The sequence below is a fragment of the Bubalus kerabau genome, chromosome 10 (genome assembly GCF_029407905.1).
Source record: "Bubalus kerabau isolate K-KA32 ecotype Philippines breed swamp buffalo chromosome 10, PCC_UOA_SB_1v2, whole genome shotgun sequence".
Lineage (NCBI taxonomy): Eukaryota > Metazoa > Chordata > Mammalia > Artiodactyla > Bovidae > Bubalus > Bubalus kerabau.
The window spans coordinates 63,678,869-63,702,084 of NC_073633.1; the positions used below are offsets into that span (position 1 = coordinate 63,678,869).

The window sequence follows — 23,216 nt, forward strand, 5'->3', positions numbered from 1 at the left end:
AATTATGGTTTTCTTAGGGTATATGCCCAGTAGTGGGATTGTTGGGTCATCAGTTCAGTTCAGTCGCTCAGTCGTGTCCGACTCTTTGTGACCCCATGAATCACAGCACGCCAGGCCTCCCTGTCCATCACCAACTCCCGGAGTTCACTCAGACTCACATCCATCGAGTCAGTGATGCCATCCAGCCGTCTCATCCTCTGTCGTCCCCCTCTCCTCCTGCCCCCAATCCCTCCCAGCATCAGAGTCTTTTCCAAGGAGTCAACTCTTCACTTGAGGTGGCCAAAGTACTGGAGTTTCAGCTTTAGCATCATTCCTTCCAAAGAAATCCCAGGGCTGATCTCCTTCAGAATGGACTGGTTGGATCTCCTTGCAGTCCAAGGGACTCTCAGGAGTCTTCTCCATCACCACAGTTCAAAAACATCAATTCTTCGGGGCTCAGTCTTCCTCACAGTCCAACTCTCACATCCATACATGACCACAGGAAAAACCATAGCCTTGACTAGACGGACCTTTGTTGGCACAGTAATGTCTCTGCTTTTCAATATGCTATCTAGGTTGGTCATAACTTTCCTTCCAAGGAGTAAGCGTCTTTTAATTTCATGGCTGCAGTCACCATCTGCGGTGATTTTGGAGCCCAGAAAAATAAAGTCTGACACTGTTGCCACTGTTTCCCCATCTATTTCCCCTGAAGTGATGGGACCGGATGCCATGATCTTCGTTTTCTGAATGTTGAGCTTTAAGCAAACTTTTTCACTCTCCACTTTCACTTTCATCAAGAGGCTTTTGAGTTCCTCTTCACTTTCTGCCATAAGGGTGGTGTCATCTGCATATCTGAGGTTATTGATATTTCTCCCGGCAATCTAGATTCCAGCTTGTGCTTCTTCCAGTCCAGCGTTTCTCATGATGTACTCTGCATATAAGTTAAATAAGCAGGGTGACAGTATACAGCCTTGACGTACTCCTTTTCCTATTTGGAACCAGTCTGTTGTTCCATGTCCAGTTCTAACTGTTGCTTCCTGACCTGCATACAGATTTCTCAAGAGGCAGATCAGGTGGTCTGGTATTCCCATCTCTTGAAGAATTTTCCACAGTTTATTGTGATCCACACAGTCAAAGGCTTTGGCATAGTCAATAAAGCAGAAATAGATGTTTTTCTGGAACTCTCTTGCTTGTTCCATGATCCAGCGGATGTTGGCAATTTGATCTCTGGTTTCGGTAACCAGTGTTATTCCTAGTTTTTTAAGGAATCTACATAATGTTCTGTTTTCCATAATGTTTGTAGTGACTGTATCAATATACATTCCCACCAACAGTGTAAGAGGGTTCTCCTTTCTCCACACCCTCTCCAGCATTTATTGTTTGTAGATTTTTTTTCTCTTTCTCTTTTTGATAATGGCCATTCTGACTGGGTGTGAGGTGATAGCTCATTGTAGTTTTGATTTGCATTTCTCTAATGAGTGAGGTTGAGCATCTTTTCATGTGTTTATTAGCCATCTGTATGTCTTCTTTGGAAAAATGTCTGTTTAGGTCTTTTGCCCACTTTTGGATTTGATTGTTTTTTCTGGTGTTGAGTTGTAAGAGCTGCTTGTATATTTTTGGAAATTAATCCTTTGTCAGTTGTTTCATTTGCTTTTATTTTCTCCTATTCTGAGGGTTGTCTGTTCGCCTTGTTTATAATTGCCTTTGCTGTGCAAAAGCTCTTAAGTTTAATTAGGTTCCACTTCTTTATTTTTGATTTTATTTCATTACACTAGGAGGTGGGTCATAGAGGATCTTGCTGTGATTTATGTCATGGAGTGTTCTGCCTATGTTTTCCTTTAAGACTTTTATGTAGTTTTGGCCTTACATTTAGGTCTTTAATCCATTTTGACTTTATCTTTGTGTATTGTGTTAGGAAGTGTTTTAATTTCATTCTTTTACACGTAGCTGTCCAGTTTTCCCAGCATTTCTTATTGAAGATACTGTCTTCTTCCCATTGTATATTCTTGCCTCCTTTGTCAAACATAAGGTGCCCATAGGTGTGTGGGTTTCTTGCTCGGCTTTCTGTCTTGTATCATTGGTCTATATTTCTGTTTTCATACTAGTACCATACTGTCTTGATGACTGTAGCTTTGTAATATAGTCTGAAGTCAGGAAGGTTGATTCCTCCAGCTCCATTCTTCTTTCTCAAGATCGCTTTGACTATATGGGGTCTTTTGTATTTTGTATTTACAAGTTGTGAAATTTTTGCTTCTAGTTCTGTGAAAAGTGACACTGGTAATTTGATAGGGATTGCATTGAATCTGTAGATTGCATTTGGTAGTATAGCCATTTTCACAATATTGATTCTTCCAACCCAGGAACATGGACTGTCTCTCCATCTCTTTATGTTGTCTTTGATTTCTTTAATCAGTGTCTTACACTTTTCTGTATGCAGCTCTTTTGTCTCCTCAGGTAGATTTATTCCTAGGCATTTTATTCTTTTTGTTGCAGTAGTAAATGGGATTGAGTCCTTAATTTCTCTTTCTGATTTTTTGCTGTTAATGTGTAGGATGCAAGTGATTTCTGTGTACTGATTTTGATTTCTGTGACTTTACTGTATTCACTGATTAGCTCTAGTAGTATCTTTAGGATTTTCTATGTATAATATCATGTCATCTGCAAACAGTGTTTTTACTTTTTCTTTTCCAGTGTGAATTCCTTTTATTTCTTTTTCTTCTCTGATTGCCATAGCTAGGACCTCCAAAACTGTGTTAAATAATAGTGGCAGGAATGGGTACCCTTGTCTTGTTCCTGATCTCAGAAGGAATGCTTTCAGTTTTTCACCATTGAGAATAATGTTTGCTGTGGATTTATCATATATGGCCTTTATTATGTTGAGGTAAATTGCTTCTCTGCCCATTTTTTTAAAGAGTTTTTATCATAATGGATGCTGAATTTTGTTAAAAGCTTTTTCTGCATCTATTGATTATCATATGGTTTTTATCTTTCAGTTTGTTAATATGGTGTATCACATTGATTTGCTTATATTGAAGAATCCTTGCATTCCAGGGATAAACCAAACTTGATCATAGTGTAGAAGAAAGTCACCCAGTCGTGTCCGACTCTGCAACCCCATGGACTGTACAGTCCATGGAATTCTCCAGGCCAGAATACTGGAGTAGGTAGCCTTTCCCTTCTCCAGCAGATCTTCCCAACCCAGGAATTGTACTGGGGTCTCCTGCATCGCAGGTGGATGCTTTACCAACTGAGCTATGAGGGAAGCCTGATCATAGTGTATGGTCTTTTTAATAACTTTCTGAATTTTGTATGCTAGTGTTTTATTGAGGATTTTTACATGTATGTTCATCAGTGATATTGACTTGGATTTTCTTTTTTGTGTGTGATGTCTTTGTCTGATTTTGGTATCAGGTTGATGGTGGCCTTGTAGAATGAGTTGAAATTTCTTCTACAAGTTTTTGAAAGAGTTTCAGAAAAATAGGCATTAGCTCTTTAAATGTTTGATAGAATTCACCTGTGAGGCCATCTGGCCATGAGCTTTTGTTTTTTGGAAGATTTTTGATCACTGTTTTGATTTCAGTGCTTGTAATTGGCTTATTCATAATTTCTATTTCTTCCTGGTTCAGTCTTGGAAGGTTGAACTTTTCTGAAAATCTGTCCATTTCTTCCAGGTTGTCCATTTTATTGGCATATAGTTGTTTGTAATAGTCTCTCATGATCCTTTCAAAGAACTAGATTTTTATTTTGTTCATATTGTTTTCCTGTTGTCACAGGACAACAATTTCCTGTTCATCGATTTTTCCTTTTATCTTTATTATTTCCTGACTACTGCATGCCTGGAATTTGTTTTGCTCTTCTTCTACTAATTAAGATGGAAGCTTATATTACTTGTCTGAGGATATTCATATTTCTATGAGCATTTTTATAGTAGCCATTTCAACATCTATGTGTGACAGTTTCAAAATCTGTGTCTGTTGATTGTCTTTTCCCATATGAGATTTTCACAGCTGTTTGTATGCTGAGGAATTTTGCATTGAACCTGGGCCGTTTAAAATATTGTGTTATGAGACACAGTATTTAGGTTTTGTGTAAATTCTGTGGAGGATGTTAATTCAGCAGGCAGGCAGCTTATTTGGGTTCATGCCAAAAGGTCTGACCGGCCTCCTATAGGTTGTAGTTTCAGTGTGAGTTCCATTTTCAAGGGCCTTGCAGTGCTGTTTGAAGATAACCTGTGTATATGCAACAAGTGGCCAGTATACAGTAAGACCTGGGCCGTGGTCTTGCCAGTAGTTCAGATCCCCAGGGTGTTTATTCTGCTGTTTTAGGTATGATCTATGCATGTGCTGCCCAGGGATGAGCCCAGAAATTTATAAAAATAAGCATTGGATTGTTCTTCGAGTTCTTCCCTTTTTGTGATTTCTCTGATACTTTCTGGTTCCCCGGGGCTCCCCTTGGTGGTTCTCTGGCTGGAAAGTTGAGAGTTCAGTTACCCTGCTCTGTGCTTCCTATGACTGTGTTTGTGTTCAGTGCCAAGCAGCAGTAGGGCAGAGAAAGGAAAGTACCAGGGATTTCCCCGAGTCTTGTGGGATTATAGCTCCTCCTGTTGGAGCTCTGAGATTGCTTGGGGCTGACAAATGAGAAAATGGAGAAAAGAACAGAATAAATGGGGAATTTTCTCTCCCTCTCTTGGAAAATTGAGAGTCTCTTTTCCTACTTCTTGAGCCCAAAGTAAATTGCTGCTCCTGGAGCTATTTTTTCGTGTGTTCTGGTTTCATCCTAACTTTATTTTTTATTTATTATTTTTAATACAAATTTATTTATTTTAATTGGAGGCTAATCACTTTACAATATTGTATTGGTTTTGCCATATATCAACATGAATCCACCACGGGTGTACACGTGTTCCCCATCCTGAACCCCCCTCCCACCTCGCTGTCCGTACCATCCCTCTGGGTCATCCCAGTGCACCAGCCCCGAGCATCCTGCATCGAACCTGGACTGGTGATTTGTTTCACATATGATATTATACATGTTTCAGTGCCATTCTCCCAAATCATCCCACTCTCGCCCTCTCCCACAGAGTCCAAAAGACAGTTCTATACATCTGTGTCTCTTTTGCTGTCTCGCATACAGAGTTATCGTTACCATCTTTCTAAATTCCATATATATGCATTAGTATACTTACTGTATTGGTGTTTTTCTTTCTGGCTTACTTCACTCTGTATAATAGGCTTCAGTTTCATCATCCTAACTTTAAACTCTCTGCTAGTACAGTAAATTTCAAATTTTGTTCTTTCCTAGTTCACCTGTTATCATTTACTTTTCAGAGTTTTAAAATACTTATTCCATGCATTTTCTCCATGTTTTAATAGCTACATTCAGTGGCAGAGACATATTGTCATCCTTACTTGGACCTGAAACTATGATACTGTTTTTCATATAATCAGAAAATATCAAGAATCAGCAATAAATCTAATAATACATGTAGAAGATTTCTGTGGGCAGAATTTAATAAGACTTTATTGAGAAACCTAAACAACAGGAGGTAGATACCATATGTATGGACTGGGAGAATCAGTACTGTAAAAGTATCGATTATTTCCAAGCTTATTTATAACTTTGATGTATTCCCAGCCAAAAATTTAAGAGGATTTGTGAGATGTGATGGAATGATTCTAAATTTGATGAAAATAGATAGGGCCGAGAATAGAAAAGTCTTTTTCTTAAGATGAGAGGACTTCTGCCAGCCCAAGATTTATAAAGTTGTAGTCATTAAGGTAGTGTGGTGTTGGTGGCCTAAAAATATACCAAAGTAACAAAACAGAGCACCAGAAACAGACTCACACATTCCTTGATGCTTTTTTTTTTTTTTTTTTTGGACCATGCTGTGTGACATGTGGGATCTTAGTTTCCCTATTGGGAATCAAACCTGTGCCCCCGTGCATTGGAAGCTCAGTCTTAACCAGTGGACCACCAGGGAATTCCCAATTGATGCTTGATTTATGTCAAAGATGACATGGTACAGTAGTATAGAATGGTTGATTGTCTTAGTCAGTAGTACTGGGACATTTTCTTATTTATATAGGAAAAAAAAAAAGAAACTTGGCTTCTATGTCACCCCATACACAAAAGTGAACTCCAGGTAGGTTACAGATCTAGTTTGAAAGACAGAACAATAAAGCTTTTAGAAGGGTTTATTTTCTTTATTCATGACCTTCAGGCTTCAAAATATTTCTTAAACAGAACACTAAATATACCACATTGTATATAAATTTATTTTTTGATATGAAACAGGTTTCTCATTATTGAAGAAGGGAGTTAAAAATATGTAATGTAGGAAAGCTGGAATGAAACCTGTGGTGGATATAATCTGATTAGAAGTGTCAGTGGGACCTCATATGTATATATGTATATCCATATATGTATATGTTATGTGTTTATAATGTGTAAATTTGTGTATGTATTTATATATATTTGGAGAGCGAGAGAGAGAGAGAGCAATGATGTATAGATATAGAGACATATAGATATGGTGGGAATGTATGTATGTCCTGGAAGTCATTGCTTCTAAACCTTTCAATGGAGAGTTGAAGATGTATGTTGGTGTCCACATACATACACACATGCGTTTATGAATGTAAGCATGTGTGCACACAGACATGTCTGTTTCCTAGTCGGTCAGCTGAGAGGGGCCTGGATGCAGTTGGTACTCCAGTAGCAGAAATGACTGGCATCAAGATCTTGGTTTTCAAATGCCATTTTCCACTAAAAGGAAACAGCATTGGAGAAACATCTGATTCTAGGTTGGACGATAAGCCTAGATGGAACCTGGAATCTCTTATGCCAGAAAGTAAGGAATTGTTCAAAGAATGGCGAGAATATGTGAAAAGAATGCAGGGCTAGCTTGAAGGATTCCTACTGGCCAAGTCTGGGACAACTGGAATATGAAAATAAGTGATGGTAGTAGATTATCACCCTTTGAATAAGGTAAGAATCCATGATCTTAAAGTGCAAAAATCATTAAGAAAACTCAAAGGGAAGGGATAAATTAGGAATTTGGAATTAACATATACACATTACTATATATGAAACAGGTAAATAGCAATTTCCTACTGTATAGCACAGGTAACTATATTCAATATCTTGTAATAAACTTTAGTGGAAAAGAATATGAAGAAGAATATATGTATGTATAACAATCACTTTGCTGTACACCTAAAACTAACACAGTGTTGTAAATCAGCTACACTTTAACTGCGCTTCAATTAAAAAAAAATAAGAGGACTTCCCTAGCGATTCAGTAAAGACTCCATGCTGTCACTGCCAAGTGCCTAGGTTCGATGCCTAGTCAGGGAACTAAAATCCAATAAGCTGCTCAGCCAAAAAAAGAAAACTCTTCCTTATAGAAGAAAGTCAACTAATAATGCAATGATGGAATTAGAAAATTACCATTAGACAGCCATCATATTTAATAGTAATAACTGACTAGGTAAGAATCATCAAAGGGATGCTTGCAGGAATATCTTCCTGCAAGATACTTATTAATTACAAAGGAAAATTAATACTTTTATAGAGGAGAAACTTTGCAGATACTGCCTTTATCAACTGATTGAAGTTAACATCACCGGAGATGGGACAGATAGATAAATGTGCTTCTTAGTAAAATGCTGTGAGACAGTGGCCACATTTCTGTGCCGTTTCTGCCCCAAATCCATAACTGGAATCTAATTTTGAGGATCTGAAAATGTAGCCCATGAATTTGGAAAAGATAATTGCATCACATATATTTAACAAAGGTTTAGTATCCAGAATATAAAAATACCTACAAATCAGTAAGAAAAGAACCGAGAACTTTTTAGAAAGTAGATAAAAGTCGTGACCAGGTATTTCACAAAAAAAGAGAAAATCTAGATGAATTACAAGCATACGAAAAGGGAATTTTCCTCCATAGTAATCAGAAATTCAAGTTGAAATCATGAAACACCATTGCAAACCTACCACATTTGCAAAAGATTAATTTGACGTGTCTGGTGATGGCCAGAATATCCAGAAATGGAAATTCTTATACTTCGATAGTGAGAATATTATTTCATACAGCTACTTTGGAAAATGTTTTATCATTATATACCAAAATCTAAGATACATATACTCTATGATCTATCAGTTCCTCTTCTGTATATATATTCTAGAGAAAAACATTTAATATGCAGTATATTGCTACAAGTACTCTTGCCTGGAAAATCCCATGGATGGAGGAGCCTGGTAGGCTGCAGTCCATGGGGTCACAAAGAGCTGGACACGACTGAGCGACTCTTTCACTTTTCACTTTCATGCATTGGAGAAGGAAATGGCAACCCACTCCAGTGTTCTTGCCTGGAGAATCCCAGGGACGGGGGAGCCTGGTGGGCTGCTGTCTATGGGGTCGCACAGAGTAGGACATGACTGAAGTGACTTAGCAGCATATTGCTACAAGAATGTTCAGAGCAGCATTCTGGTTTATTTGTTTTTTACAGCAGCATGGTTTTTAATATGCAAGCTGTTCAGGGACTTAGAATGGATGCATTGTGGTACATAAAAGGTAATATTAATAAGGTAATAGTAATAAGTAATGAAAGTGAATGAATCACAGCTACATGTATCATGTATCATGAATTTACCTCTGACCAGATATTCCTGAAAAGAGCAAGATAAAAGAATATATGCATTATGCTTTCATGTACACAAAGAGAACTGGCAAAACTAAACCAAATTATTTAGGCATGCATGCACAAGTAGAAAAACTACAGAGCAAAGCAAGGAAGTGGTTTCCCAAAAAAGTCAGGGTAATACTACTCTGCTTGCAGGAGAGAAGTGTACTTTTGAAGGGACGTGTGGTCTTTTGGACTGCTGGAAATACTGTCTTTTTAAAGCGATGGTTACACACATGTTCATTTTAAGTTTATTTTTTGTGATGTCTGTTTTATGTAAACCTCTAAATTAAAAAAAAATTGGCTTAGTGGAGTTTTCTGAGTAAGTGAATATAGATGTACTTTGTTTTTTTGTCCATGATTTTAATGAGAATCTGAAGCCTTCTTTGTAAATTAAGAAATATATAAACAAAAACTTATCCGCCTCTCCCTTTCCCTGGCAAAATGTAAACTTCATATGATAGAGAGACCCTGCCTGTTTTCTATCGCGTTATGCCCTGAGTGCCTGGTCCACACTAACTGCTCAGTAGACATTTGTTGACTTGAATCCCCAACAGTCATCTTGCTGTAAATACTTGTTCAGAGTTAAATGGAACAAGTCAAGATACAAATTACCTAAGTAATGGGGAATTGTAAGAATATAGAAGAAGAGTTAGAAGACTGACTGAATGAAAACTGTTGCCTGCCTTATCAGTAAACAAAGGATGTTGCAGCTTGGAACACAGGGCAGAGATGACTGGGCTGCCTGCAGCCAATCCTCAGCCACTGCAGCCACCCCCAAAGGTGAGCCGCCAGGGGACTCAGGATGGGAAAGAAGGGGACACTGGTCCTAGGTAGCTAAGGTGCATATCAAGCTATGCTTTCAGTGAGCCCCCTCTTTCATTTTCCTGTACATAGAAAAATGCTCAATTCATTAACTTGGTAATGTCTGGTTTTCTTCAGTTAACAGTGATCTTTTAATGTTCTGACTACCTGGTCTTTGTTGCAAAACTCCTATATATCCTAATTTCTCCCTTACTACTTCAGAGTAGTCCCTCAGAGCTATCTGAGAGGCTGCCTCCCAGCCTTGAGGTCCTCAGAAAGTCCATCAAATAAAATATAATTCTGAATTTTTAGGTTGTGTATTTTGTTTTTTTTCAGTCAACAAGAAAACTCTTCCAAGAATCTTGTAACACAAGGCGTACATGGTACAGCTCGGCCTCGGAAATCAGGAAGCTGGTCATCTCTGGAGCTTGGTTCCGTTGTCTCTGTTGGGCTGTGTGGCTCTCATAATATCTCAGTCTCGCTCTCTGTTGGATCCATTAAACCTGGCTTATATGAGGATCCCAGGGACTGCCCTGGTGTTTGTGTACAAAAGTCCTGTTGGGTTTACTGCCTATTACTGCCTGCTACATTTCTTAGTATTTCCTTGAATATCTGGAAATTGGAATCTGACCCAGGTCACCTTTTTAAACCAGGCCACATCATGGATTGCCTGCTAGAATATAATTTTTAGTATTAAATTCTTGGTCTTCAGAATCAGTGTCAAACCCTGGGTGGTCCAAGCAGTTGTATGCAGTGAGTGTCTGTCATGGCTGCCCTCTCAGAAGGACTGTGGGTGGGGCAATTTTGCTTTGAAAGGTCTGTGAGTATGGTAGACAACACACTTGACATGATAAAGCATAATTTTTCTATTATGGGATGTTTAGGTTTCCATTTAAAATTTTTTTGTGTGTGAAATTCTTTATTGGAATGTAATTGCTTTACAGTGTTGTTAGTTTCTGATGCACAGCAACGTGAATCAGCTATATGGATGCATATGTCCCCTCCCTCCTGAGCCTCCTTCCCACCTCCCCATCCCCCCATCCCACCCGACTCCTGTAGGTCATCACAGAGCCCTTTTTTTTTTTTTTTTTGACTTTAAATAATACTGCAGTAAACATCTTGGTACTAGTTGTAATGTTTGTTTGCATGTCTGAATGTCTTTCAGGATAGAGTCCTAGAAATAGAATCAAAGTACTTAAATCTCTTTAGAGTCTCTTAATTCATATTACCAAATTGTTTTCCAGAAAAGTCACATGTTTTTATACTGCAGTGATGTATGAGAGTTGAGTGGTGCACCATATTCTTGATCATTGGTTTTTGCTGTTTATTCTTCGAAGGTGAAAAAAAGTACACTTGGCTATTTAGTGCTCCAAAGCCTTTCTCCAGATACATACAGGTTCCAAGGGATCACAGATGACTACTTTAGTAACTGTATCTCTGTTATGCATTTTTTTTGCTAGCTTTCTATCCTAGCATGTCCTTATTGCTACTGCTGCAATATCTTGGACAAGTCCACATTTTCCTTGAAGCCCTGCTCTGCATGTCCCCAGTCTTTGTACCAGTTGAGGTTCCACTCAGGGCAAGGGACAGAGGAACTGAAGTAAAAGCAAGGTTTATTTCTGTATACACATTGAATCATCAAGGAGGGCAACTGAGCTTCAGGGTGGTTTGAACTAAAAAACTGGTAAGATCAAACTGCCCCTTCTTAGATAGTTTGGATACATGTTTTCTTATGAGTTCTTTCTTATTCCTTGATATCTCATCCATTTGCTTCTCAAACTGGTGATTTCAATTTCACAGTGCACATGGGTCTTAATGGCTGCCTTATCCCTGAATATGTATGACTTTTCACATCAATTCTTGTTGATTCTGGTTTCTTTGGCTTAAATTCCTCAGACTAGACTTTGGCATAGCTCATCCTTTCCATCTGTTAGCCACTGGTCATTATTCTGGACCCATCCTTGTCTCCTGTCAGCTTTGAGTAGGGGAAAGAGTCATAAGGTATAAAATATTTAGGGTTCTGTGTAAAATAGTGTACACTGGATTACGTGATCTTTTTATCAAGATATTTGGAAGCACATTTGTGTACACTTAACAGAACCACAGTTTAAAGGTGAAAGGAGTCTCAGAAGTGATCTAGTCACAGTCTTTTATTTGGCTGATTGAGGAACCATGTACAGAGAGACTATGATTTTTCCATTGTTACAGTCAGTGTTAGCACCCCTAGGTTCTCAGGAATGTACTCTTTCCATCATATTGTAGGATTGGAAGTTTAATTACAATTTAATAGTTTAATCATATTAGCTGGGAAATATTTTTATGAATACTATCAGGACTGTCTCCCTCAGAATATCAACATTTAAGTTAAATGATTTTCTGGAAATCCCCAGTAGTTACAAAATAATTGAAAGTTGTCATAAACATTACATATTAATATTGCTATATAATATACTTAACCTTAAAATTCTTTCACATGGAAAACATATTAAGAACAAATTAAGAAGCAAGATATTGGATACTTATTTTCTCTATTTCTAATAATTTAATGTCCAAAAAGTTCATTCTATTTCTTTAGATGTAGAAGTTTTAAAAAGTAGTATTTTACTTCAGTATTCTCTATGAGGCAAATAGATGGAGAAACAGTGGAAATGGTGGCAGAGTTTAATTTTTTGGGCTCCAAAATCACTGCAGATGGTGACTGCAGCCATGAAATTAAAAGACACTTACTCCTTGGAAGAAAAGTTACGACCAACCTAGACAGCATATTAAAAAGCAGAGACATTATTTTGCCAACAAAGGTCCATCTAGTCAAAGCTATGGTTTTTCCAGTAGTCATGTATGGATGTGAGAGTTGGATTATAAAGAAAGCTGAGCTTCAAAGAATTGATGCTTTTGAACTATGTTGTTGGAGAAGACTCTTGAGAGTCAATTGGACAGCAAGGAGATCCAACCAGTCCATCCTAAAGGAAATCAGTCCTGAATATTCATTGGAAGGACTAATGTTGAAGCTGAAACTCCAATACTTTGGCCACCTGATGCAAAGAGCTGACTCATTGGAAAAGACCCTGATGCTGGGAAAGACTGAAAGCAGGAGGAGAAGGGGAGGACAGAGGATGAGATGGTTGGATGGCATCACCAACTCAGTGGATATGAGTTTGGGTAAACTAGAGTTGGTGATGAACAGGGAGGCCTGGCGTGCTGCAGTCCATGGGGTTGCAAAGAGTCGGATACGACGGAGCAACTGAACTGAACTGATGAGGCAAATTACTTTTAAGCTTTAGAGTACAGATTTGATGAGGTTGAAAGGTAATTCTCAGTTTTTATACGTGCTGGCCAGTCCATAGGGCTTATTGTTACCAGTGTATAAATAAAAGTGCAATAAGATCCAAATTTATATGCCACTGTGTGTGCCTTGTGACTTAAAATTTTGCCTTGTGACTTAAAATTTTGATTAAATTGTGTGAACTTCCATTTCCTTATAGCAAAGTGGGGTTAATAACTAACTTGTAGATTTACTGCAGTCTTGAAAGAAAGACTAGGAATATGGAATGCCTAGTACAGTACTTGTTACCCAGCAGGCTTTCAATAAATGGCCGATTTTTCTTGTATTTATTTTTCTAGCTTTAAATATGGGTGCCCTGTATTTATATGAATCAAAACTCTAAGGAGAGGTGGTAGTCTAACAGTAACACTGTGGAGTTTTCTTGTTAAATTAGACTATAACACTTTATTAGTGAAACCTTTCAACATGCTTAGTGCCTCTTGATTGATCAGTGCTATTCTTTTTAAAATATAGACCCATCTGTCAGCAGTTGTCAGTGATCTTAAACTTTGACCCTGTAACTACCAGGATGTTAAAACATCCAGCTACTCCATAGAAAATGCCAGTTTAATATACTTGTACTCTGTTTTCTTTTAGTAAAGGTCATGTTTGTGTAAGATTTTAAAGAAAATTGGGAATTCCCTGCTGGTCCAGTGGTTAGTACTCAGTGCTTTCACTGCTGAGGGCCTGGGTTCATCCAACCCTGGTCAGGCAGCTAAGATCCCATTCCTTTACAGTTTAATTTAGCTAAGACTGAAGGGAAATCTGAGAAATTAGAACTGTGTTTGAGTTATGAATATTAGTTATTTGTATTTTTAAAAATAATATAGTCACAGCGATGAGCATCTGTAAAACTAAGGTTAGAGCAGACTCTGTTACGCCTATTCAGATACACTTAATCATTGTTGAGAAGGACACTGAACCCACTAGAGGAAGCAGCAGTATATTATGATCATGATGGTGTGTTAATTCAGAGAATTTTATGGCATTAGAAAATGAGACATTTTTTTCATGTGTAACATTTTAATAAAGTAGAGAGTTGCTTTGTTTTTCAGCCTCAACTAATTGACAGGACTCCTAATGAAATTTTGGGTATCACAACTAAAAACATAGAATCTTGGTAATAACAAATACACAAGTTTTTAGCTTCCATGTAATAATTTTGGGGAATATAACACTTTGTCTAAGGAAGAGATTCTTTAAGACAAAGGAGATTTATGGTCCCTGGGAAAATCAGCACATTCACTTGACTTTAAATATTATTTGCAGGATTTCAGAGACCTCTCCAGATCAACTATGACTCACACACAGTAGACTCAGGTTGAAAACTTGGAAAGTTAGTTTCAGTGCTCAAAGAGGAGACTGCTTTTCTCTTTCCTCATGGGATGGATTTGGTCTCCAAAAGTAAGGTTAAAAGAAGTGAGGATTGATACTTTTAGAGCACGTCGTTGCCTTAAGAACTTGGGCTATACAATTATCTCTTAGTTATAGTAGTTATTCTTTATCATCATAAGGACAGTTCAGTCCTCCCATAAAAGAAACTCCTTCCATGAATAGAAGGAAAAGATGCTTTTTAAGACTCTTCCTCTTTTCTTGGACTTCATCTTTGTGTTTGGACAAATCATATCCTTGACTTAAGGATAAAATATTTTATAGGTCATACTGTTATACGTACTGGTATATGGTACTACGGCAGAGGAATGGTTCTCCCAGGAACCCAAGGGAAGATGAACTTAGTTAAGCGATTCCATTTTAGTGCCCATTTTCCTGCTTCCCTATAATGATCCTGTGATCTCTGTACCACATGTGGAGTAGCTAGTTCAGAAAGATTTATTTACCTAGTACAAAGGAGCCCACATCCTGTACTCTCTGGAGTTGGATTAGTATTTGCTTGTAGTCCCAGTGAGCACTTGCTTTTCTTCCTGCACTATAAATTCTTCCTCTGGTAAAACTGAATTCTGATAAAGAAGAATGGAAAAAATTGCATTTGACCTAAAATTGAAAGAATGGAAATCTCTTGAGTAATTATAGGTTTTGTAGAAACCTTCTTAGTTGCTGGTCTGAGCTAGGTGCTATGGGAAATTATACTTGGGATTGCAATCCCTTGTGGCTCAGCTGGTAAAGAATCTGCCCGCAATGCGGGAGACCTGGGTTCAATCCCTGGATTGGGAAGATTCCCTGGAGAAGGGAAAGGCTACCTACTCCGGTATTCTGGACTGGAGAATTCTATACAGTCCATGGGGTTTGACTGAGCAACTTTCACTTTTCACAAAGATGTACATAGGCCTTTAAGACATCTTAATGGAAGAGAGTTGGGGTGATGCAGTGGAAAGAGAAGGAGCTTTATTATGACTCAAATGAATCCTCACTCTGTGAACTTGGGAGAGTCACTTATCCTTTCCGGGCCTTGGTTTCTCCATCTTTGAAAGGAGGCCTGTGAAGATATAATGTTCATATGAGCCCCTAGCAGACTGCCTGATCATAGAGGGTATTCAATAAATGGTAAATAATTAAGGAAGGCTTTGATAGATTCCCTTATGGTGGGTCTTCTAAATCCATGATGCTATTACATCAGAAGATGAGCCAAAATATCTCTTTCTTTGTATAGCTACCATCATAAACTTGGCCCAATTATTTGTTTATATCAACTGTCTGAACTCCGTATTCTTTAACCTAATTTCCAGGTACATAGACATCTGGACCCAGAAATGTGGAGTAGCTAGTTTATGTTTGGCCAAGTCAGAGAGATTTATTTACCTAGTACAAAGGAGCCCACATCCTGTACTCTCTGGAGTTGTGTTAGTATTTGCTTATCCATAGGATAAGCAAATAGGATGATTTTGAATCATTTATTTGTTATACAGGTATCTGTATCTATTGAGGGCTGCTTATGTGCTGGGTGCTGGGACTACCGTGGTAAGCAAGAAGCTGATCCTTGCTCTGATGGACCTTTCAGTATAGTAGCAACCAGATAAACACACATGTATATAAAATCTTGTGAGCCTTCATGTAATTAGAAAGCATGTAATTCAGTAGTGACTGATATGAGTCCTCTGTCCTTGCATACTTGGGGATTATGTGTACTTTAGACTCTTTGGAGAAAGGTAAAGAATTATAGTATTCAGCTTCTGCACTTTTCCACCTCTTTGTCTGCAGTAGTTCATGGGTTCCATTTTAGCCATGACTATGGATATTATATAAAATAGTAGGCACTACCTAGGTGTGGTTCCACAGTTCTGTTATGATGGTTAATTACTAGTTTGATAAAGGATTTGACTGTTTTAGACGAGTAGTCCCTAAACTTTTGGTGATGGTATAGTATTCTACTCTATGGATATTCATTAATTTAACCACTTCTCTACTGATGATGATGTTGTTCACTCACCCAGTCATGTCCATCTCTTTGCAATGCAATGGATTGCAGCACGCTAGTCTTCCCTGTCCTTCACCATCTCCTGGAGTTTGCTCAAATTCAACTCATGTACATTGCCTCAGTGATGTTGTCCAACCATCTCATCCTCTGATGCCCTCAGTCTTCTTCTCTGTCTGCCCTCAGTCTTTCCTAGAATTAGGGACTTTTCCAATGAGTCAGCTGTTCACATCAAATGACCAAAATACTGGTTCCTACTGATAGGTGGTATGATTATTCTCAGTTTTTGCTGCTTTAAATAATGAAGCAGTGAATATCCTTCTCTATATATTTTGGCAAACTTTGTAAGTATGCTTATAGTAGAATAAGGACTTGTCTAATCAAAGAGTATGTTGTATGTAATTTTGATAGATATTGCCAAATTCTTTTACCCATGAAGATTCTCATTTAGTAAGTCTTAGGTGGGACCAAGCAATTTGTATGTTTAACAAGTTCCCTAGGTGGTTTTGATGCAGCCAGGTTTGAGAACTATTGCAGTTCAGAAAGATGGCAAGATTCTTGACTGCTGAGGAGCATGGTACATGTCCTGTAGTAAAGGTCAGGCAGTTATGGCCATCTAGGGAGAAGTAAAAATCCTCTTCAGTGACTGAGCAGCAGGAGCCCAGGTCCGGAGCAGCAGTTGCTGGGGATGGCCCATCTTCCAGAGAAGACTTATCTGAACTATTTCAGGTCTCTTTGATATGTCATATAGGGGAAAAGAACATAAGAATTATTTGAATATCTTCCACTTACTGTATAATTTTGGGAAAATAAATGAACTTGAATGTTTATTTATATAATGATAGTCTCTTCCTCTCAGGTTTGTTGCAAAGGTGAAAGAGGGAGTGACCTAATGTTTATTGAATGCCTTTTGTCTTCTGCGAGTAACTTAACACATCTCTCTCTGTTGTGGCAGTTCATCCTTTAATTGTGATTGGTGATTCACTAGGTGATCTCCCCGTTAGACTCCCTGGGACCACATCTTGGGTTTTTGTATTCCCAGTTGCTAGCCCAAACTTGGGACATCATGCACTGTTTTGTTTCTTTAATGAGTGATGTGTGCTAAGCACTGTAGATAGAGTTTCTACTTTAATTCTATTATCCTGTGAGGTAAGTACTGTTTCCTCTCCACAAGGAAGAGCTCAGAGAACTTTGGTGACTTGCTTAAGATCAAGTAGTACTGCAGAACAAACACTGAAAACCCTGCTTATGGTGATTCCAGTCTCTGTCAGGTTTTGCTCTTACCATCAATCTGCTTTGCTGAGGTAATGCTATGAAGCACTTTGGAAATTGTGAAATGTTTAAGGGTAAGATTATTTTTGTTATTTTAATAATGTAAGTGTAAAGACTTTTCTGCCTGTACTATTACCAATCAGTTTAGCTTTCTCGAATATATAGTGTAGCAAATCTGCCTTGTCTGGGAGAGTATAAGTAGTTATTTCCTCCTGTGAGTGATTTTTTCCCCCCATATTTCCTATGCTTAAAATTCTGTTTTTGTTTTTCCATTTGGGAAACTTTTTGGTACACATAAACACAGGAGTTGAAGATATTTGGTAACATTGGAAGTTTTGGTAACAGGTAGAAATAGTGTCTGTCTTTCTCGTCTTTACCTTCAGTTCCCTTTTTCATTAACAGCCGTATGTGGACCTCACTGGCTTAGATATTAACAGACGTCAGCCCTGGCTACTGGATATCTGTATTTTGCAGGATGTGACCATATTGCTTAAGGCTGTAGAAATAGTGGGGCAGGGGAAACACCTCATAAACCTTATATTTATGGTGCTTTTTAATTTGAGAATTATCTTGTTAGGTGTTTTGAATATTTACTTGTAAGTTGAGTTTGGAACAAGAACAACAAAATGTCCCCATCCTCTGCTCTTTGTGTCATCATAAAATTCACAAAGTTGCAAAACAGGAATAGCACACATCAAGAAGTGTGGCAATAGGAAGAAATAACATGGTTTTGCTCAGTATAGTTCTGTTGAACAAGGGAATTTTCCAGGAACTTGACTTTGTGTTTTTTTTTCCCATAGCAAATATTTGTCACATTTTATATACTGGTTTGTTTTTTATTTTCTTTAAATGTGTGTGTGTGTAGCCACTTTGAGTTGGTCTCCTCCCCGTCTGTGTGTCTCTCTCTCTCTCTTTATCTATTGTGCTTGAGGGGAGGGGGCAGGCAGGCTTCATCATGGATTTATTTACGCAGTTGAGTTTGGTTAGTGTTTGCCTGTAGTACATGTAATTCTGCCTCGGGGGTTCATGTCTATTTAACTAGATCTTTAAGCCATGTGGAATTGTATTGGAAAATGCATCTGATTTCTATCTTGATCTTCCTGAAGCCTGGTTTGAACCCTGGGAACACAACTGCAGCCTTCAATGCGTTATTACTCTCAGATGAAGGTTTTATTTTTCAAGGTCTCATCTCATCTCTGAGATGAGCATCAGAGAGAAATTCCAAACAAAAGGATTAATGAGGTATGGAGGCTGTAATGTTTAAGACCTGGAAGAACCTTTTTTCCTGTTAGTTAGCAGTTATTGAATGATAATGTATGGTGTGTCATGCATTTGGTGTGACTTTTAATGTTCTGATTTGGAAATTGGTATTTTTAATATTACGTTAACTATATTTGTAAGCTATGTCATAGTATCCTTTGCAAAAGCAACAAAAACTAAGATAAACTAATAATAATTCACAAGTTACATATTTTACATAATATAAAACTTTTCTTTTTAGGCGTATGGATCAGGCTGTGATATTGTTATTTTGGCAAGTGACTTTGAATGTGTGCAGATCATCCCTGGTGCTAAGCATGGAAACATCCAAGTCAGCTGTGTGGAGTGTTCTAACCAACATGGAAGAGTAAGGGATTTATTTACTTTATTAAATATCATCTTTTAATATATTTAACTATCTCAGAGAATATTCTTATGCTTCTGTACAAGGCTTGCCTACAATTTCTAATTATGTAGTATACCTTGCTTAGATGGCTATTAGTAGGAAAGGGTAATGATAGGTTGTATACAAATTACAAAAAACTGTTAAGCTGATAAGTGATAATTGTTCTTCCTGTATATACTGTCTTAAAAGATCTGCAGGCTTCACATTCCTGTACCTATTGATATTCTTCCAGTTGATAATTCTGGCAGCTATTATGCCAGTAGCAGGAAAGTAAACCTTTATCTTCTATACCTAGCATACCTTATCTCTCTCAAATTACAATAATGTCAGATTTTTATCAAGAAATGTAGCAAGTTGTTAACATCTAGTATAATATTTGTCATATAACTGATGCTTTGTCAAGTTTCTGTTAATTAATGAAACTCTTTGTTGTTTGAAGAATATTAAAGCTCATTCATTCAGATGTTGAACAGAGAATTTATTTTAAAATTATTCAGATTTCATCATTTGTTGCTGTCCCCCCAAATTTCAAACATGATATACATCAAATTTTGATTATATGTAAAGTAAATATAGCATTTTTGCTGTATATTCTAGCAGTTCTTTAAGGCCAGTATTGTGTAGCAGAGTTAAATGTTTCTATGAGAATATAAGAATGATATTTTTCCTGTAATAGTTTTAGTGTTCTAGAAATTTGTATTTACTGAGTAATAACAAATTTTATCAAATATATATTTAATCAGAATATTTATGGTGCTACATAGTAATGCAAATTTATGCCAAACAATAAATTACAGTTATTATACCATTTCTACCCCTGCCCACCTGCTGGGTACCCACATTGTCCTACCTTCCTGTTTGTATCAAGCTTTAATATTTGTATGAAAAATATGACAGTCCAGTAAAAAAAACAAAAACTGACATAGTATAAAACACTGAATTTCCTGGTGTTTTCTGACACTTGTTTCTTGCTTTTATGATTTTTTTCCCCCATTTGTTCTCCTTAAGTATTGTGTACTTTTTAGAAAACACTCAGTGTCAGATTTCTCATTAATTTTTCATTGCTTATCTCCCTATGCCAAGTGTGGTAGCTTTAAACCTGCCTAGAGCTGTTATGATAGTTGTCAGAGATGCATTTTAAAAAGTTATTTATGTGCTGGTGATAATAAGAATAAGCAGATTCTCTGGGAGCAAAGTTTTTTTTTTTTTTTCATATAGAAGACCTTGGTTTTCATAACTGTGTTTTTACTTTTTCCAACCTGGTTGGAGGTAAAGAAGACCAAGTTGGGACATCCCTGATTCATTGTCTTTTATTGCCATCTTTTAAAATTTTCTTTATCCCCAGTCCTTGTGATGGTTACTCTCAGTTTAGGACTTTGTATTAAGCCATGATAATCATTTGTTCATTCATTCATCTACATGTTGAATGTGATCATTCATAACACTTCCACCTGAGTGTTACCTTAGCCAGGCATTTTAAGTAGCTCTCCTCCTACCATTGTGGAGGGAAAGCTTTTTCTTGAAAAGAGTGTTAGATATTAAATAACAATTAAAATAACTTTTTTTTTTTTTTTTTTTTTTTTGCATTAGAGTGCCCTGAAATCAGAGTGGATGTTTTTGGTTGACCTTAAAAACCAATGCCTAATTTAGCTTTATAGGTTAACTCATAGACCCATGATAGGTGTGAGAAGAGAGGGTTTTTGGTCTTTCCCCTGCAATTGGTTCTCTCTTGCCAACAGGAGGATAGATTGGGAACTGGCTTTCAAGGAATTACTAGAGAACAGGCACTGATAGCTCCTAGGGAAAGAGGAATTTGTGGGTCTTCTTAGGTGTGTGACCTGGAACAAAGTCCTCTGGGCTCCCAGACCCTTGGCTTAAGTTCATTGGAGATGTCCACATCAGTTGTTTATCCTTTAGTTGCAGAATGTCTCTCTGGTTTCTCCCTAGTCCATTTTTTTCTATTCCTTCTTCTCCATGGTGTTCCCAATTGGTAATTTTTTTTGTTTGACGGTATAGTTCATGTCATTTTTTTGATATATTTTTAATACCTGTTGCTCTTTGATGTCTTTTTCTACTTCTCATGGTTTTAATAGTATTTTCACTGGACTGTAAGGTTTCTGACAGATGTACCATTGAAATGTATCTTTGTTAGTAAAATTTATTTCTGTATTTGAAAATGAAATTTTTATAGGAAAAGATGATTTCTTTGAATAGGTCAGCCTTATATTTGATATGTGAAATAAAGCCTGTTGAATTTTTGAACAGAGAAGAGATTCTTAAGTCCAGGACTTTTCCAGTTATATTTATCGAAAAGAATAAACCATGAATACTGTATTCGGATTGCATGCAGTCAGTTTACACATTATTGTAAAAAGGAAGTTATTTTTGTTTTCTTTTTCCCTTAAATATTAATGCTTTGTTTATTCTCTTTTAGATTGCAGCTTCATATGGTAATGCTGTTTGTATTTTTGAGCCCTTGGGCATAAATTCTCATAAGAGAAATTGTGTAAGTATTAAATGGTAGTAGAAAAGTTTTATAATTGAGTTTGGAATCCAGTTGACAGCAGTAAAGAGCTCCTTAGGAGCAGGTGCTGAAGGTGGGCTGGAATATCAGTGTGAAGTTGGTCTGGTGATTTATGGTAAAATCTTTTACATTCACTGGGAATATATTCCTAGGCCTTTTAGAAACTCAGTTTTCTAGAATATTCCTAATTGAGATTGCCTTGTTAATTGGAATCTACCCTAGTTGAACTCTTATTTATTATTTCTTATCTAGATGACTAGTCTCTTGTCTAATATCTATACCCCTTGCCTCTTCTCTTAGCAGAGTAGATCGTGTCACTTTTCTGCTAGAAACTCTTTTATGGCTTCATATTTCTCACATTTAAAGCCCAAAATTCTTAGAACGGACCACAGTCCTTCCTCCACGCCTCGCTTGCCCCTTCATCTGTACCCATTTATTACCTCTCAGAGCTCATCTCCTGTTTTTGTCCTTCTGGTCACTCCAGCCGTAGTGGCATTTTCACTGTTCTTTGGATAGTTGCCCTCCCATCTTAGGGCCTTTACATTGGTTGTTCTTTTGTCTGGAACGTCCTTCTTTCTCTAGGTAGCTCCAGGCCCAGCTCTTACAGACCCTTTGTTTTTGTTCAGTAGTACCTTTTCAGTGGGATGTGCGTTGACTGTCCTTTTAAGAATTGCCACTTGCTTCTCCCACCTTCATCCTAACCTGCCTGTCCTTCTATTTTTAACCTTTTTTCCATAGCACTTAACCTTGTTTATTTATTTATAGATTACCATTTAGTAAGTAACGTAAGCTCCATGTAAGCTCCATGAGGGTAGGGAGCTTTGTTTCTTTTGCTCACTGATGCCTCTCAAGTACTTAGAACAGTATTTGGGACATTACTTCTACTCTCTGGGTACTGAATTATATTTTATGTTATTTAATACTCAGAACGGAGAAGGCAACGGCACCCTACTCCAGTACTCTTGCCTGGAAAATCCCATGTACGGAGGAGCCTGGTAGGCCGCAGTCCATGGGGTCGCTAAGAGTCGGACACGACTGAGCGACCTCACTTTCACTTTTCACTTTCATGCATTGGAGAAGGAGATGGCAACCCACTCCAGTGTTCCTGCCTGGAGAATCCCAGGGACGGGGGAGCCTGGTGGGCTGCCGTCATGGGGTCGCACAGAGTTGGACACGACTGAAGCGACTTAGCAGCAGTAGCAGCAGCAATACTCAGAAAATCCAATATGGGTAGAATGCTTTAAAAAACTTAAAATTACTGTATGCATTTGGGACTTCACCATCTGAGACATATTTGCAACTGCCAGTGTGAAATCTGAATGCCAGGATTTCACTTCTTGACATATTTACCAGTAATTAAAAAAAATATTGTATTATTAAATGCAGTAAATAAGTGGTTTTGATATTTTTCATTAAATGTATGTATGTGAATATTACATTTCTTTTCAGAAGTACAAGTTATATCAGTCTTTTCCCTCTAATAGTGTTATGAAATACATATCAAAGTTTTGGGTACTTAAGAGTCATCTAGAGTACATATTTAAAAATTCAGATTAAGTAAATAAATGATACAAATGACCTTATTTACAAAA

The 23,216-nt window shown here is 37.5% G+C and overlaps 1 protein-coding gene across 2 annotated transcripts in view; it reads left to right on the forward strand.

Annotated features, from left to right (window-relative positions):
- The window catches only part of DMXL2 (Dmx like 2), a 171,168-nt gene that overhangs the window by 14,326 nt on the left and 133,626 nt on the right, over positions 1-23,216 (forward strand). For both annotated transcript variants that reach the window (XM_055537960.1, XM_055537961.1), the window contains exons 2-3: positions 18,936-19,061; positions 21,535-21,606. In XM_055537960.1, coding sequence (XP_055393935.1) covers positions 18,936-19,061; positions 21,535-21,606 — 198 coding nt within the window. The remainder of the gene's footprint in view (positions 1-18,935; positions 19,062-21,534; positions 21,607-23,216) is intronic.